This window comes from Chiloscyllium punctatum, chromosome 15, assembly GCF_047496795.1.
Source record: "Chiloscyllium punctatum isolate Juve2018m chromosome 15, sChiPun1.3, whole genome shotgun sequence".
In the NCBI taxonomy this organism is placed as follows: Eukaryota; Metazoa; Chordata; class Chondrichthyes; order Orectolobiformes; family Hemiscylliidae; genus Chiloscyllium; species Chiloscyllium punctatum.
Window position 1 is genome coordinate 5,853,673 of NC_092753.1, and position 15,244 is coordinate 5,868,916.

The 15,244-nt window shown below is 47.7% G+C and overlaps 1 protein-coding gene across 1 annotated transcript in view; it reads left to right on the plus strand.

Annotated features, from left to right (window-relative positions):
* The window catches only part of LOC140485891 (guanylate cyclase soluble subunit beta-2-like), a 49,570-nt gene that overhangs the window by 419 nt on the left and 33,907 nt on the right, over positions 1–15,244 (plus strand). Inside the window, exons 2-4 of the mRNA XM_072584338.1 lie at positions 2,186–2,259; positions 12,439–12,533; positions 14,259–14,419. Coding sequence (XP_072440439.1) covers positions 2,186–2,259; positions 12,439–12,533; positions 14,259–14,419 — 330 coding nt within the window. The remainder of the gene's footprint in view (positions 1–2,185; positions 2,260–12,438; positions 12,534–14,258; positions 14,420–15,244) is intronic.

Sequence of the window (15,244 nt, forward strand, 5' to 3'; positions counted from 1 at the left end):
ACCTTATCCCTCGTTCCAACCTACAGTCTTTCTACGCCCACAGCCAATGGTTTCAAATCCTTTCAACCGGGAGATAGGAAATGTGTGAACTTACAGGGCAGAGAGGAAACAGCTCTCACTGTGCAGCGGTCACCAGAAATGTTTGAGGTTTTTAACCTTTTTTTAAAAAGCAGGTCCTGGGAGGGAAGTCATCTCTGGATGGGAGTTAAAAATTGCAACATTTTGATTTAAGGGGAACAAAAAGATTCCAGAGATCTATGAGAGGTCACATCTGTCTTAAATCTGGGTTTGGAAAGACATCTGGGTGAAATGTCGAAAATTGAAGTACAGTGTCTCTAAGCAAACCATTTTCATTTAGCTGCATAGTGACAGCCAGGATATTTCCTCTCCTGCTTCCTTCGTGTGAATATTTAGCCTGGCATGGGTCAGTCGAGCGGGAAATTTTAGACTTGGACAATTTCAAGCAACTTGTGGAAAGAATGATAAACACTTTTGCACTATTAGCTAAAGAGTGCAAACTCTCTGATTCTGTTTCAGGCGTCCCAAACTTTCTCTCAAGAGCAGCATTCCCCCTGCCGACTGTAATCGCCTTTCCTCGAATGCTTATGTGTGGCTCCCACGTTTTACTGTTAAATATCAAACCGCAGCATGTGGGATGATGCTAGGATCCAGCATTTCCAGGTGAAGGAGCCAGAACTCTGGCTGACAATCTGAGAGGTGGCCCCCTAACAGAGAGGCTGCTTATCACTGGTATGCCAGGATAAAAGTTACCAGTAGGCAAAGCCAGGAGGAGGCCATTCAGCCTTGGGTTACCTGCCTTACCTTCATATCCAATTATGCCCTTATCCAGCTATTGTCAGGTAAAAACAAGGACTGCAGATGCTGGAAACCAGATTCTAGATTGGAGTGGTGCTGGAAAAGCACAGCAGGTCAGGCAGCATCCGAGGAGCAGGAAAATCAATGTTTCGGGCAAAAGCCCTTCATCAGGAATACAGGCAGAGTGCCTGCAGGGTGGAGAGATAAATGAGAGGAGGGTGGGGGTGGGGAGAAAGTAGCATAGAGTACAATAGGTGAGTGGGGCTGGGGGTGATAGGTCAGAGAGGAGGGTGGGGGAAGGTAGCAAAGAGTACACTGGGTGAATGGGGGTGGGGATGAAGGTGATAGGTCAGAGAGGAGGGTGGAGTGGATAGGTGGAAAGGAAGATAGGCCGGTAGGACAAGTCATGGGGACAGTGCTGAGCTGGAAGTTTGGAAATGGGGTGAGGTGGGGGAAGGGGAAATGAGGAAACTGGAGAAGTCCACATTGATGCCCTGGGGCTGAAGTGTCAGTCAGTGTCAGCTACAGTCAGTCAACCCTCATCTTCAAAACTCCAACTAAACCTCCCGAGTCTGCAGCCCCCAATTTCAGAATTCCACTACCTTGTCCGTAAAGAAAATAATCCAAGTCAAATTTGGAAAAGGACAGTCTAATCCATTGTTTGAAATGTATAAAGGACAGGAGGGCCATTTGCAGCATTGGTGATGAAGGAGGCTGATGGGACAACCATCACCATCAGCAGGTAGATAAGCCAATGCTTGGATTAGCCTATTGGATCACAGCATGCCAAAGGTGACACAGCCAAGGGACAGACATATGGATCATCGTTGTAAATTTCTATCAGGCCCCATTACATCCTCCTGCACATTCCGTTTGCTCATGGGGGACCCAGACGTTCACTGGGAGCTCTAACCTTTGCTATTTCTGGCTTCTACCCAAACTGATTCTGCATCTTGGTCGTTAGAACAAATCATTATAACTGATGTCATCATTAATGAACAGAGCTAACTCACCACCCTTTTCCTAAACCCCCTCCACTCCCAGAATGTTTGCTAACTTTGAATTTTCTGCCTTGGCCACCTTACAGTTTTATGTTTAATTTAGTTCCGCAATACACATATTCCCTGAGCAGAAACCCCTTTCCTTCTGCAGCAAACCATCAGTTAGAAGGATGTTTTTCTTCTTTCCAGTTCAATGGATTGCAAGGTCATTGGTAAGTTCACTGTGAGATCAGCAGATCTGTCACATGTGGGGTGACTGATGCCTGAAACTTCAGGAACATATAATGCTTGCCAGTTTGTGCTTTCTCTCAATCCCATTTCATAAGAAGAGTAATAGATCACCACTTCAGTATGTTTTCATTTTACAGTACGGGTTCATCAATACCTGTCTGAAATCATTGGTGGTGGAAAACTTTGGTGAAGATTCGTGGGAGGCCCTGAGGTGTGTGTTCATGATTCCATTAACTGCTTTTTAGTTTTCATCGGTGTCCATTTGATTTGATTTGATTTATTATTGTCTCATGTACCTAGGTACGGTGAAAAGTTTTGTTTTGCGTGCTGTACAGGCAGATCATACCGTACAAAGTGCATTACAGGGAACAGAACAGAGCGAGGAATACAGTGTTAGGGCTGCAGAGAGGTTGCACAAAGAGCAAGATCTTGGCATGTATGTTTAAACGTTTGAATCTTTAACCTGAAGGAAGAGGTTGAAAGAGATTAAAGCTGGGTTGGGAGGGGTTTTTGATGATGTTGCCTGCCTTCCCAAGGCAGTGAGAATTATCCTTTCTGGGCTCTGACGAGAAGTGATTGAGCTGAGCCATTAACTGTTTGTATTTTACCACCAGAGTTACCAGACCTGCCAAGCTCTTCCAACATTTTCTGCTTCAGTTCAGATTCCCAGCGTTTGCAGCATTCTGTTTCGCTTGTTGGAAATTAGCGCACTGCCAGAAATGATAGTCATACTTTATCATTTGGAATTATTGGTCAGCTTTCTTAGGAGAAACCCTTAGGCATAAATGACAAAGTTGCATTTTGGGCTGGAAACCTGCATAAAAGGGTTAAAAATCACACAACACCAGGTTATAGTCCAACAGGTTTAATTGGGAGCACTGGCTTTTGGAGCACTGCTCCTTCATGGGGTGGTTGTGGAGTATAAGATTGTAAGACACAGAATTTATAGCAAAAGTTTACAGTGTGATGTAACTGCAATTATATATTGAAATAGACTCGGATTGTTTGTTAAGTCTCTCATCTTTTAGAATGACCATGTTGGTTTCAGTTCTTTCTTATGTAAATTGAAGAACTTTATTAAGGTCACATTCTCAAGTGAACTTCAACAATTGGTGTCATGTCAGCTCAGGTAATGCATTGCATTGAAGGTATGAGGTGACCATTGTGAGACTGTCTGTGTCACAATGGTCAGACTGATTCTAATCTAAAAAATGAATTTAGAGAATCTTACATGGGTTCATGCAGTTTTTGAGCAAAATAAAATGTAGTTCTGCAAGTACACATTCACCCAACAAACGTATATGTGCATGTGTGTGTGTTTGTGTGTGTGTGGGCGGGAGGTTTATAAGTGTCTGTGAGAGAGTGTGTGTAAGTGTGTGATAGTGAGCATAAAGGGGTCTAAGTCTGTGAGAGGGTGCAGGTGTGCATGTGAGTGTGGGAGTGTATGTGTGAGCGTATGAGAGAGAGCTTGTGTATGAGAGAGGGTCTGCGCCTGTGTCTGTAGGAGTGTTTGTGTAGGAGTGTCTGTGTGTCTGTGTCTGCATGTGTGTATGTCTGTCTATGAGTGTGTGTCTGTGCTTGTGTGAGAGTGTATAGCGCAGTGGGGTCACCTGTAGGGTGACATGAACCCAAGGTCCTGGTTGAGGCCATCCCCATGGGTGCTGAACTTGGCTATCGGCCTCTGCTCAGCCACTCTGTATTGTTGCCCATCTTAAAGTCGGCCTTGGAGGATGGTCACCCAAAGGTCTGAGGTCGAATGTCCTGGACCGCTGAAGTGTTCTCCGACTGGGAGGGAACACTCCTATCTGCTGATTGTTGTGTGGTGTCCATTCATCCGTTGCCGTAGCATCTGCTCACCAATGTACCAGACCTCAGGGCATCCTTGCCTGCAGCGTATGAGATAGACAACGTTGGCTGAGTCACATGAGTATCTGCCGCGTACATAGTGGGAGGTGTCCCCACGTGTAATGGTGGTATCTGTGTCCATACTCTGACACGTCTTGCAGGCCTACCATGACAGGGTTGTATGGAGTTGTCCTGAAAGCGGCAGTTTGCTACGAACAATGATCTGTTTGAGGTTTGGTGGCTGTTTAAAGGCGAGAAGTGGAGGCATGGGGAAGGTCTTAGCGAGGTGTTCACCCTTATTGATAATGTGTTACAGGCCGACACGATACCAATTGTTAAAGTTCACTTCAGAATATAACTTTGAAAAAGTTCTGTGATTTACATGAAAGAACTGAAACCAAAATGTTCATTCTAAAGGATGGCGGCACGGTGACACAGTGGTTAGCACTGCTGCCTCACAGCGCCAGAGACCTGGGTTCAATTCCCACCTCAGACGACTCTCTGTGTGGAGTTTGCACGTTCTCCCCGTGTCTGTGTGGGTTTCCTCCGGGTGCTCTGGTTTCCTCCCACAGTCCAAAGATGTGAAAATCAGGTGATGATTTGCCCGTAGTGTTAGGTAAGGTAGATGTAGGGGTATGGGTGGGTGGCGGGTCGGTGTGGATTTGTTGGGCCGAAGGGTCTGTTTCCACACTGTAAGTAATCTAATCTAATCTAATCTGGGTCTTTTTCAATATATAATTGCAGTTACATCACACTGTAAACGTTTGCTATAAATTCTGTGTCTTATGATCTTATACTCCACAACCACCTGATGAAGGAGCAGTGCTCCGAAAACTAGTGCTTCCAAATGAACCTGTTGGACAATAACCTGTTGTCTGATTTTTAACTTTGTCCACCCCAGCCCAACACTGGTACCTCCAAATCCTGCATAAAAGGGAATCTTGTTCCCAAGCAGCTTCAGAATTAGCTAGTTATCCACAGGGAAGGAGACATGTTTTCAGAGTGGGATAGATAGTTGCTTTGTACAGAGTGGTGCATGGGGTGACACGGTGGCTCAGTGGTTAGCACCACTGCCTCAGAGCGCCAGAGACCTGAGTTCAATTCCAGCCTTGGGCGACTGTCTGTGTGGGATTTATACATTCTCCCTGTGTCTGCGTGGGTTTCATACATTCTCTCTGTGTGCTCTGGTTTCCTCCCACAACTCAAATGATGTGCAAGTTAGGTGGATTGGCCATGCTAAATTGTCCTATAGTGTCTAGGAATGTGCAGGCTAGTGGATTAGCTTTGGGGAATGCAGGGTTCCAGGTTTAGGGTCAGTGTAGACTCGATGGGCCAATAGGTCTGCTTCCACACTTTGGGCTTCTATGAGGATTGCAACTGTAGCTACATCTGGAAGACCATTGGCACTTTGGAGTTGGAGAAACATTCTGATTCCCTTGGGTCAGGAAAGAGCGAGGGGTTTTTCTACAAATCAACTCCAACAATGTCAGTTCGGAGACAAAAAGACGTGAAGCAATGTCAACCAAGACAGCACACTGTGCTTTCAAGGTAAGTTCAGGCACTGTCCCAAAGTGGCTATTTTTCTAAATGTCTGCAGAGAGCTATGAACCGAGTAAAACATGTTGGAGTGTTTGATTTAGATTTTCATTGTCACACGTACTGGAGTACAGGGATACAGGAGTACAGTGCTTAAAAATGTGTTGCTGGAAAAGCGCAGCAGGTCAGGCAGCATCAAAGGAGCAGGAGTATCGACGTTTCAGGCATAAGCCCTTCTTCAGGAATGAGGAGGGTGTGCCAAGCAGGCTGAGATAAAAGGTAGGGAGGAGGGACTTGGGGGACGGGCGTTGGGAATGCGATAGGTGGAAGGAGGTCAAGGTGAGGGTGATAGGCCAGAGAGGGGGTGGGGGTGGAGAGGTCAGGAAGAAGATTGCAGGTCTAGAAGGCGGTGCTGAGTCTGAGGGTTGGGACTGAGATAAGGTGGGGGGAGGGGAAATGAGGAAGCTGGAGAAATTTGCATTCGTCCCTTATGGTTGGAGGGTTCCTAGGCGGAAGATGAGGCGCTGTTCCTCCAGACGTTGTGTTGCCATGGTCTGGCGATGGAGGAGGCCAAGGACCTGCATGTCCTTGGCGGAGTGGGAGGGGGAGTTAAAGTGTTCAGCCACGGGGTGGTTGGGTTGGTTGGTTGATGCGGGTGTCCCAGAGGTGTTCTCCGAAACGTTCCGCAAGTAGGCGGCCTGTCTCCCCAATGTAGAGGAGGCCACATCGGGTGCAGCGGATGCAATAGATGATGTGTGTGGAGATGCAGGTGAATTTGTGGCGGATATGGAAGGATCCCTTGGGGCCTTGGAGGGAAGTGAGGGGGGAGGTGTGGATGCAAGTTTTGCATTTCTTGCGGTTGCAGGGGAAGGTGCCGGGAGTGGAGGTTGGGTCGGTGGGGGGGTATGAATCTGACGAGGGAGTCATGGAGGGAGTGGTCTTTCCGGAACACTGATAGGGGTGGGGAGGGAAATATATCCTTGGTGGTTGGGTCTGTTTGGACGTGGCGGAAATGACAAAGGATGATCCGATATATCTGGAAGTTGGTGGGGTGGTAGGTGAGGACCAGTGGGGTTCTGTCCTGGTGGCGATTGGAGGGGCGGGGTTCAAGGGTGGAGGAGCAGGAAGTGGAGGAGATGTGGTGGAGAGCATCGTCAACCACGTCTGAGGGGAAATTGCGGTCTTTGAAGAAGGAGGCCATCTGGGTTGTTCAGTATTGGAATTGGTCCTCCTGGGATCAGATGCGGTGAAGGCAAAGGAATTGGGAATATGGGATGGTGTTTTTACAGGGGGCAGGGTGGGAGGAGGTGTAATCTAGGTAGCTGTGGGAGTCAGTCGGTTTATGGTAAACGTCAGTGTTGAGTCGGTCGTCCGAGGTAGAAATGGAGAGGTCTAGGAAGGGGAGGGAGGAGTCTGAGACGGTCCAGGTAAATTTGAGGTCGGGGTGGAAGGTGTTAGTGAAGTGGATGAACTGTTCAACCTCCTTGTGGGAGCACGAAGTAGCGCTGATACAGTCATCAATGTAGCGGAGGAAAAGGTGGGGGTTGGTGCCAGTGTAGCTGCGGAAGATGGACTGTTCCACATATCCAACGAAGAGGCAGGCATAGCTGGGGCCCATGTGGGTGCCCATGGCTACTCCTTTGGTTTGGAGGAAGTGGGAGGATTGGAAAGAGAAGTTGTTCAGAGTGAGGACCAGTTCAGTCAGTCGAAGGAGAGTGTCAGTGGAAGGATACTGGTTGGGTCGGCGGGAGAGGAAGAAGCGGAGGGCTTTGAGTCCTTCGTGATGGGGGATGGAGGTGTATAGGGACTGGATGTCCATGGTGCAGATAAGGCGTTGGGGACCGGGGAAGCGAAAATCATGGAGGAGGTGGAGGGCGTGGGTGGTGTCCCGAACGTAGGTGGGGAGTTCTTGGACTAAGGGGGACTGGACTGTGTCGAGGTATGCAGAGATGAGTTCGGTGGGGCAGGAGCAGGCTGAGACAATGGGTTGGCCGGGGCAGTCAGGTTGTGGATTTTGGGCAGGAGGTAGAAAGAGGCGGTGCGGGGTTGTGGGACGATGAGGTTGGAGGCTGTGGATGGGAGATCCCCTCAGGTGATGAGGTTATGGATGGTCTGGGAGATGATGGTTTGGTGGTGGGAGGAGGTGTCCGCAAGCTGGCGTTTAGCCTCAGCAATATAAAGATCGGTGCGCCACTTCCGCTCCCAGAGTTGCCGTCGCTCCCAGCCCTGCCATGTTTTCACCATCCCTCTAGACCTCCCCCTCTCTGAGGATGAAAGATCAGTCCTCAGCAGAGGCCTCACCTTCATCCCCCTACGCTCCCGGATTAATGAGTTCAACACACAGCGAGACATCGAGCATTTCTTCCGCTGCCTTCGCCTCCACACCTACTTCTTCAACAAGGACTCTCACCCACCTTCTGACGACCCCTTCTCCTGCCTCCAACACACCCCATCCACCTGGACACTCCGTGCTGGCCTCTTACCTGCCCTCGATCTCTTCATAGCCAACTGCCGCCGCGACATTAACCGCCTCAACTTCTCCACCCCTCTCACCCACTCAAACCTCTCACCCTCACAACGTGCAGCCCTCCACTCCCTCTGCTCCAACCCCAACCTCACCATCAAACCGGCAGACAAGGGAGGTGTGGTGGTAGTTTGGCGCACCGACCTTTACACTGCTGAGGCTATCGCCACCTCGCGGACACCACCTCCTACTGCCCCCTTAACCATGACCCCACCTCCCACCACCAAACCATCATCTCCCAGACCATCCATAACCTCATCACCTCAGGGGGATCTCCCATCCACCGCCTCCAACCTCATCGTCCCACAACCCTGCACCGCCCGTTTCTCCCTCCTGCCCAAAATCCACACACCTGACTGTCCCGGCCGACCCATTGTCTCAGCCTGCTCCTGCCCAACCGAACTCATTTCTGCATACCTTGACACGGTCCTGTCCCCCTTAGTCCAAGAACATGCCACCTACATTCGGGACACCACCCACGCCCTCCACCTCCTCCATGATTTTCGCTTCCCTGGTCCCCAACGCCTTATCTTCACCATGGACATCCAGTCCCTGTACAACTCCATCCCCCATCACGAAGGCCTCAAAGCCCTCCACTTCTTCCTTTCCCGCCGTACCAACCAGTACCCTTCCACTGACACTCTCCTTCGACTGACTGAACTGGTCCTCACTCTGAACAACTTCTCTTTCCAATCCTCCCACTTCCTCCAAACCAAAGGAGTAGCCATGGGCACCCGCATGGGCCCCAGCTATGCCTGCCTCTTTGTTGGATATGTGGAACAGTCCATCTTCCGCAGCTACACTGGCACCACCCCCCACCTTTTCCTCCGCTACATTGATGACTGTATCAGCGCTACCTCGTGCTCCCACGAGGAGGTTGAACAGTTCATCCACTTTACTAACACCTTCCACCCCGACCTCAAATTTACCTGGACCGTCTCAGACTCCTCCCTCCCCTTCCTAGACCTCTCCATTTCTATCTCAGACGACAGACTCAACACGGACGTTTACTATAAACCGACCGACTCCCACAGCTACCTAGACTACACCTCCTCCCACCCTGCCCCCTGTAAAAACGCCATCCCATATTCCCAATTCCTTTGCCTTCGCTGCATCTGCTCCCAGGAGGACCAATTCCAATACCGAACAACCCAGATGGCCTCCTTCTTCAAAGACCGCAATTTCCCCTCAGACGTGGTTGACGATGCTCTCCACCACATCTCCTCCACTTCCCGCTCCTCCACCCTTGAACCCCACCCCTTCAATCGCCACCAGGACAGAACCCCACTGGTCCTCACCTACCACCCCACCAACCTCCAGATACATTGTATCATCCTTCGTCATTTCCGCCACCTCCAAACAGACCCCACCACCAAGGATATATTTCCCACCCCATCCCTATCAGCATTCCGGAAAGACCACTCCCTCCGTGACTCCCTCGTCAGGTCCACACCCCCCACCAACCCAACCTCCACTCCCGGCACCTTCCCCTGCAACCGCAAGAAATGTAAAACTTGCGCCCACACCTCCCCCCTCACTTCCCTCCAAGGCCCCAAGGGATCCTTCCATATCCGTCACAAATTCACCTGTACCTCCACACACACCATTTACTGCATCCGCTGCACTCGATGTGGCCTCCTATACATTGGGGAGACAGGCCGCCTACCTGCAGAACATTTCAGAGGACACCTCTGGGACACCCGCACCAACCAACCCAACCGCCCTGTGGCTGAACACTTTAACTCCCCCTCCTACTCTGCCAAGGACATGCAGGTCCTTGGACTCCTCCATCACCAGACCATGGCAACACGACGCCTGGAGGAAGAGCGCCTCATCTTCTGCCTAGGAACCCTCCAACCACAAGGGATGAATGTAGATTTCTCCAGCTTCCTCATTTCCCCTCCCCCCACCTTTTCTCAGTCCCAACCCTCGGACTCAGCACCGCCTTCTTGACCTTCTTCCCGACCTCTCCACCCCCACCCCCACTCCAGCCTATCGCCCTCACCTTAATCTCCTTCCACCAATCATATTCCCAACGCCCCTCCCCCAAGTCCCTCCTCCCTACCTTTTATCTTAGCCTGCTTGGCACACCCTCCTCATTCCTGAAGAAGGGCTTATGCCCGAAACATCCATTCTCCTGCTCCTTTGATGCTGCCTGACCTGCTGTGCTTTTCCAGCAACACATTTTTAAGCTCTGATCTCCAGCATCTGCAGTTCTCACTTTCTCCTACAGGAGTACAGTGAAAAGTGTAGAAAAGTTGCTATTCTCCAGTCTCCACAAATGTCAGGGTTAATAACAGAAGCTAAAATAAAAGAAACAGTCAAAAGAAAACATCCAGATCACTCCCTGCCTTTTCAACACAAAGTCCATCTCTGCTTGGTCTTCCCCAGACTCAACATTGCTCTGCATTTCATGGAACAGTGGGCAGCACAGCGACTCAGTGGTTAGCACTGCTGCCTCACAGCACCTGGGTCCCAGGTTCGATTCCAGCCTTGGGCGACTGTCTGTGTGGAGTTTGCACATTCTCCCTGATGTGCAGGTCCGGTGAATTGGCCATAGTGTTAGATACATTAGTCATGGTAAACAGAGGGGATGGGTCTGGGTGGGTAACTCTTCAGAGGGTCGGTGTGGACTTGTTGGGCTGAATGGCCTGGTTCCACACTGTAGGTAATCTAATCTGGAATCTCTACAGCGTGGAAGCAGGCCATTGGGCCCATCAAGTCCACATCGACCCTCCAAACACTATCCCACCCAGACCCACACTCTCCCTTTATTTCCCATGGCCAATTCACCCAACCTCCACATCTTTGGACTGAGGGAGGAAACTGGAACTCCGAGAGGCAACCCACACAGACACAGGGAGAACATGCAAACCCCTCAGCCACAGAGAGTGCCCAAGGCTGGGATTCAACCTGGGTCCCTGGCATTGTGAGGCAGCAGTGCTAACCATGGATCCACCGTGCCACCCCTTTCTCATTGGGTCTTTCGAGCCCAGCTGAACCAGAAATGCAGATTGTGCCAAATGTGATAAAGAGCATATAATATGTAACCATTAATAGGTGGGACTTGGATATTTAAAAATAGGCTGATGGATCTTCATCAGTTTTGTAAAGCCTTTTTTTAGAGAAGGTCAGAAATGGATTTATGACAATGACTTAAATGTATTATTTCCAAGAAGACAAGTGATCCAGCTAAGTGCTTAGTTGTCCATTGTGGAGTTAATAGATGGGTTTGACTTCTGAGATCAGTTCAGAAGGAAGAACGGTTTCTTCCCAGCCGGAGAATTAAGTTTTCAGTTCTGGGACATTATCATCAGCCAGGACACGACCAAGTGCTCACTGTATCACAACTATAGAGTCATACAGCCCGGAAACAGATCCTTTGGTCCAATTAGTCCATGCCGAACATGTTCTCAAACTACATTAGTCCCACTTGCCTGCACATGGCCCGTGTCCCTCCAAACCTTTCCTATTCATGAATGTATCCAATGTCTTTTAAAACTTGGAACAGTACCTGTATCCATCACTTCCTCTGGAAGTTCATTCCACACACGAACCATTCTTCTGTGTAAATAAATTGCCCCTCAAGTCCTTTTTAAATCTTTCTCCTCTCACCTTAAGAATATGTTTTGAACTCCCCCCACCTTAGGGAAAAGACCCTAAGGTCATTCACCTTACCTGTGGCCCTCATGATTTTATAAACTTTGTAGGGACACCCCTCCACCTCCTACACTGGGCCCAGCCTCCAGTGCTGCAGTTTTCTCTTGGTACTGCATTGATATGGCAGCCTCAGTTATGTACTGAAATCTCCAGAACAGGACATGATGACAGAATCACTGGCTTAGGAGGTGAGAGTTGACCCACAACTGACGGCTAAACCATCTTTAAAGTTTCTACTTCATGATGAGCTGGAGCTGTGGATTCTGGGCTCTTGGCATTGTTATAACTGTACCATTGCCACTCACACTTCCTTCCAATCAACACTGTGATTGTGCTGAACCTGAAACTATTTAGAGCAATGTCCTAGTTCAAACTGGCCCAAATTAGCTGCTGTGCTGAAATGGTGGGCTGTACAATGGACAGCACTGGAAAGGAAAAGAGTAATATTTTGGGTTAAAACCATTCATCAGGCATCAGTATGTGAGCTACTTTAGTCTTGAATCAACTTGCTGTGTGCTGCCATCATCCCCTTGTTTTATCTCTGATTCCAAAATTCAGGTTTTTTTTTAAATTTCCACTGTTCCACTGAATCTTTTGGTCTTTCTGTTCACTTCCCTTTCTCGTGACCAAATTAAAAACCTTTGAATAAAGGCAAGATACTATGAATGCTGGAAATCTGAAACAAATGCAGAGATCGTGGGAGAAACACAGCAGATCTGGCAGCATCGGAGGCAAGGGAAACAGAATTAATGTTTTAAGTCCAGCCTGACTCTTGTTCAGAACCCCTCCTCCAGAACCTAGTCACAAAACCATTTCTGTTCTCAGAGTGCAAGCTGAAGTACAGGACATGTTCATGACATATCAGGTTTATGATGATTCTATCACACTCAGACTCGTCCAAGAAGCTTCGAAAATGCTGCGTAAGTATGACATTTCTTGGTTTTAAACCCAGAGTACAACTTTCTTGCGTGCATTGACACATTCACATGGACAATACAATGCAATCTATGTCAGGTTCACAGAAGGCTATTTAAACCGTAAAATAGTGCAGCGATAGAAGTGGGCGGCATGGTGGCACAGTGGTTAGCACTGCTGCCTCACAGCGCCAGAGACCCAGGTTCAATTCCCACCTCAGGTGACTGTCTGTGTGGAGTTTGCACATTCTCCCTGTGTCTGCGTGGGTTTCCTCCCACAGTCCAAAGATGTGCAGGTTAGGTGAATTGGCCATGCTAAATTGCCCGTAGTGTTAGGTAAGGGGTAGATGTAGTGGTATGGGTGGGTTGCGCTTCGGTGGGGTGGTGTGGACTTGTTGGGCCGAAGGGCCTGTTTCCACACTGTAAGTAATCTAAAATCTAGCAAAACTAAACATTTGCAATGTGTGATGATTTAAATTGATTCCAATCCTTGACCAAGCTTCATTTCCTCTCAGTTACTCGTCCAAACATATACAACAACCTCAGTTATCTGAACATCAATTATCTGGATTTCAGATTATCCGAACAAGATCTCAAGGCCCCGAGAAAACATATCCAAACAATCAGTTATCCGAACAATATACTTGTTTGGATATTCGAGAAATACTATAACCTATTACTATGTTGGAACATTTTGTGATGTTAAGTGAAAATTCATCAGGCTATGAAAGAGAATACAGGCATAATGCCACAGGTTTGAAGGTTGTTTGGAGACAGGCATTTCACATGCATAGGTATTGGAAGGATACAAGACATATCGAGAAATCCGTTAGAAAAACACATGGGATCTTCGGTTTTATTAATAAAGGTATTCAGTGCAAAAACAAGCAAGTTTGGTGTACCTTTCGAAAGCTCTGGGTAGGTTATAATTGGAATATTGTGTCCAGTTCGAGTCATTGCATCTCAAGAATGCAAAGTAACAAACACTGGCGTTTCTGCAGAGTACAGAAGTGGACTGAACAAGTTTGAGACGCGATCTATCATATTGTCATTCTGCTCAGGAGCTGTTGGTGGGTGGTCTGAGATATCTGTAAACCAGCATCATGCCAGGAAGCTCATCAGGGTTGCTTTCAGAATCTTCTGAAGGTAAAGTGGGAGGACAAAATACCAGACACTGAGGTGTTCGTCTGAGCAAGCATCCATACCATATCGAGACAGTCACAACCACAGGCTATCTTCAGTGTTGATTCCTGTTGGAAGCAACTAGGTAGATTCACTTCATAATTTACGTACTTCTTTATCTCTTTTGCATGTTTGCACTGCACAATAATTTCTCCATCTGCTCATTTTGTATCAATATATATCCATGTTAATGCCTACAATTTCACATCCATTAGTTTAGCACTCCAATTATTTTAGCCGCCCTGGTAGATACTGACATTGTTCAGCTACAATTGGGAGAACAGATGTCTTGGAACTAACTGCAGCCTGTTGGGGCGAAATGAAACGTCACTGTGGTAAAGAACAGTTCACTGTTCAAATGTCCGATCAATTAGTCAGATAACAATTCTCTCACTGAGATTCAACCCCATTGAGATGTGTTAGCTTCCCTCAATGATTTTCTTGAAATTTGTAAGTGTTAAGTGCTCCGTTGGTCCACTTAACAAGAGACACACTGTAACAGAGCTTGAATCAACATGAAAAACTGAAACTTGTTCTGCTGTTGCTCAGATCTGTCTGCTGAGGCTGTCTTGAAACTTTTTGGAGGACACTTTTTCATCTTCTGCAAGGTGTCTGGGTATGACAGAATGCTGCGGACATTGGGAGGATCGTTGATGGAATTTATCGAAAATTTAGATGCCCTTCATAGTTACCTTGCTCTGTCATATCAGGTAATCCAATTCTCATAGTGCTTTCTAAAGTTTGGGCTAAGCAATGCTAATTGTATACAATTTGACCAGTAATTCATTGGACTGGCTTAATCTTTGCTAGGATATTTTTAGGTTTGAAATAACTATGTTTGAATTATGAAACTGTGCCAGCCGGATTTTTATAAAGCCTTTCACAACTTCAAGACATCACCTAAGTGTGTTTCTTGAGAGTGGTCACTGTTGTGAAATTGGATACACATTTGCCAAAAAAGAGATCTGTGGATGCTGGGAATCAGAAACAAAATCAGAAATTGCTGGGAAAACTCTGCAGATCCAGCAGCATCTGTAGAGAGAAAGCAGAGTTAACATTTTGGGTCCAGTGACCTTCTTCACGTTAGTCACTTGTATACCACAAACAGCAATAACTATCTAACTAGATAATCCGTTTTAGCACTATTATTTGAGCATTAAATATTGACCATAATGTCTTCTGAATATGGTCAAGGGTTTTTTTTAATCTACTCCAGAGGGGGCAAATGAGGGCTTGATTTAGCGTCCAATTCAAAGACAACACCTCTGACAATGCAGCACTCCCTCACCACTAAACTGGGTTAAAAAGCTGGTCTACATGCACACACAATACTGTTTGAGAGAGTTCCAAGATTTTGACCTGGTGACACCGAAGGAAAGTGAGATTTTTCCAAGCCAGGATGACATATGGCTTGGAGGGGAACTTGCAGGTAGTGATGTTCTATGTATCCACTGCCTTTGTTCTTCTTGATGATAGTGGTTGTGGTAGGTGAATCGCAAAAGGTGGGTGTGCAGTGACATTACGTGATTAGGATG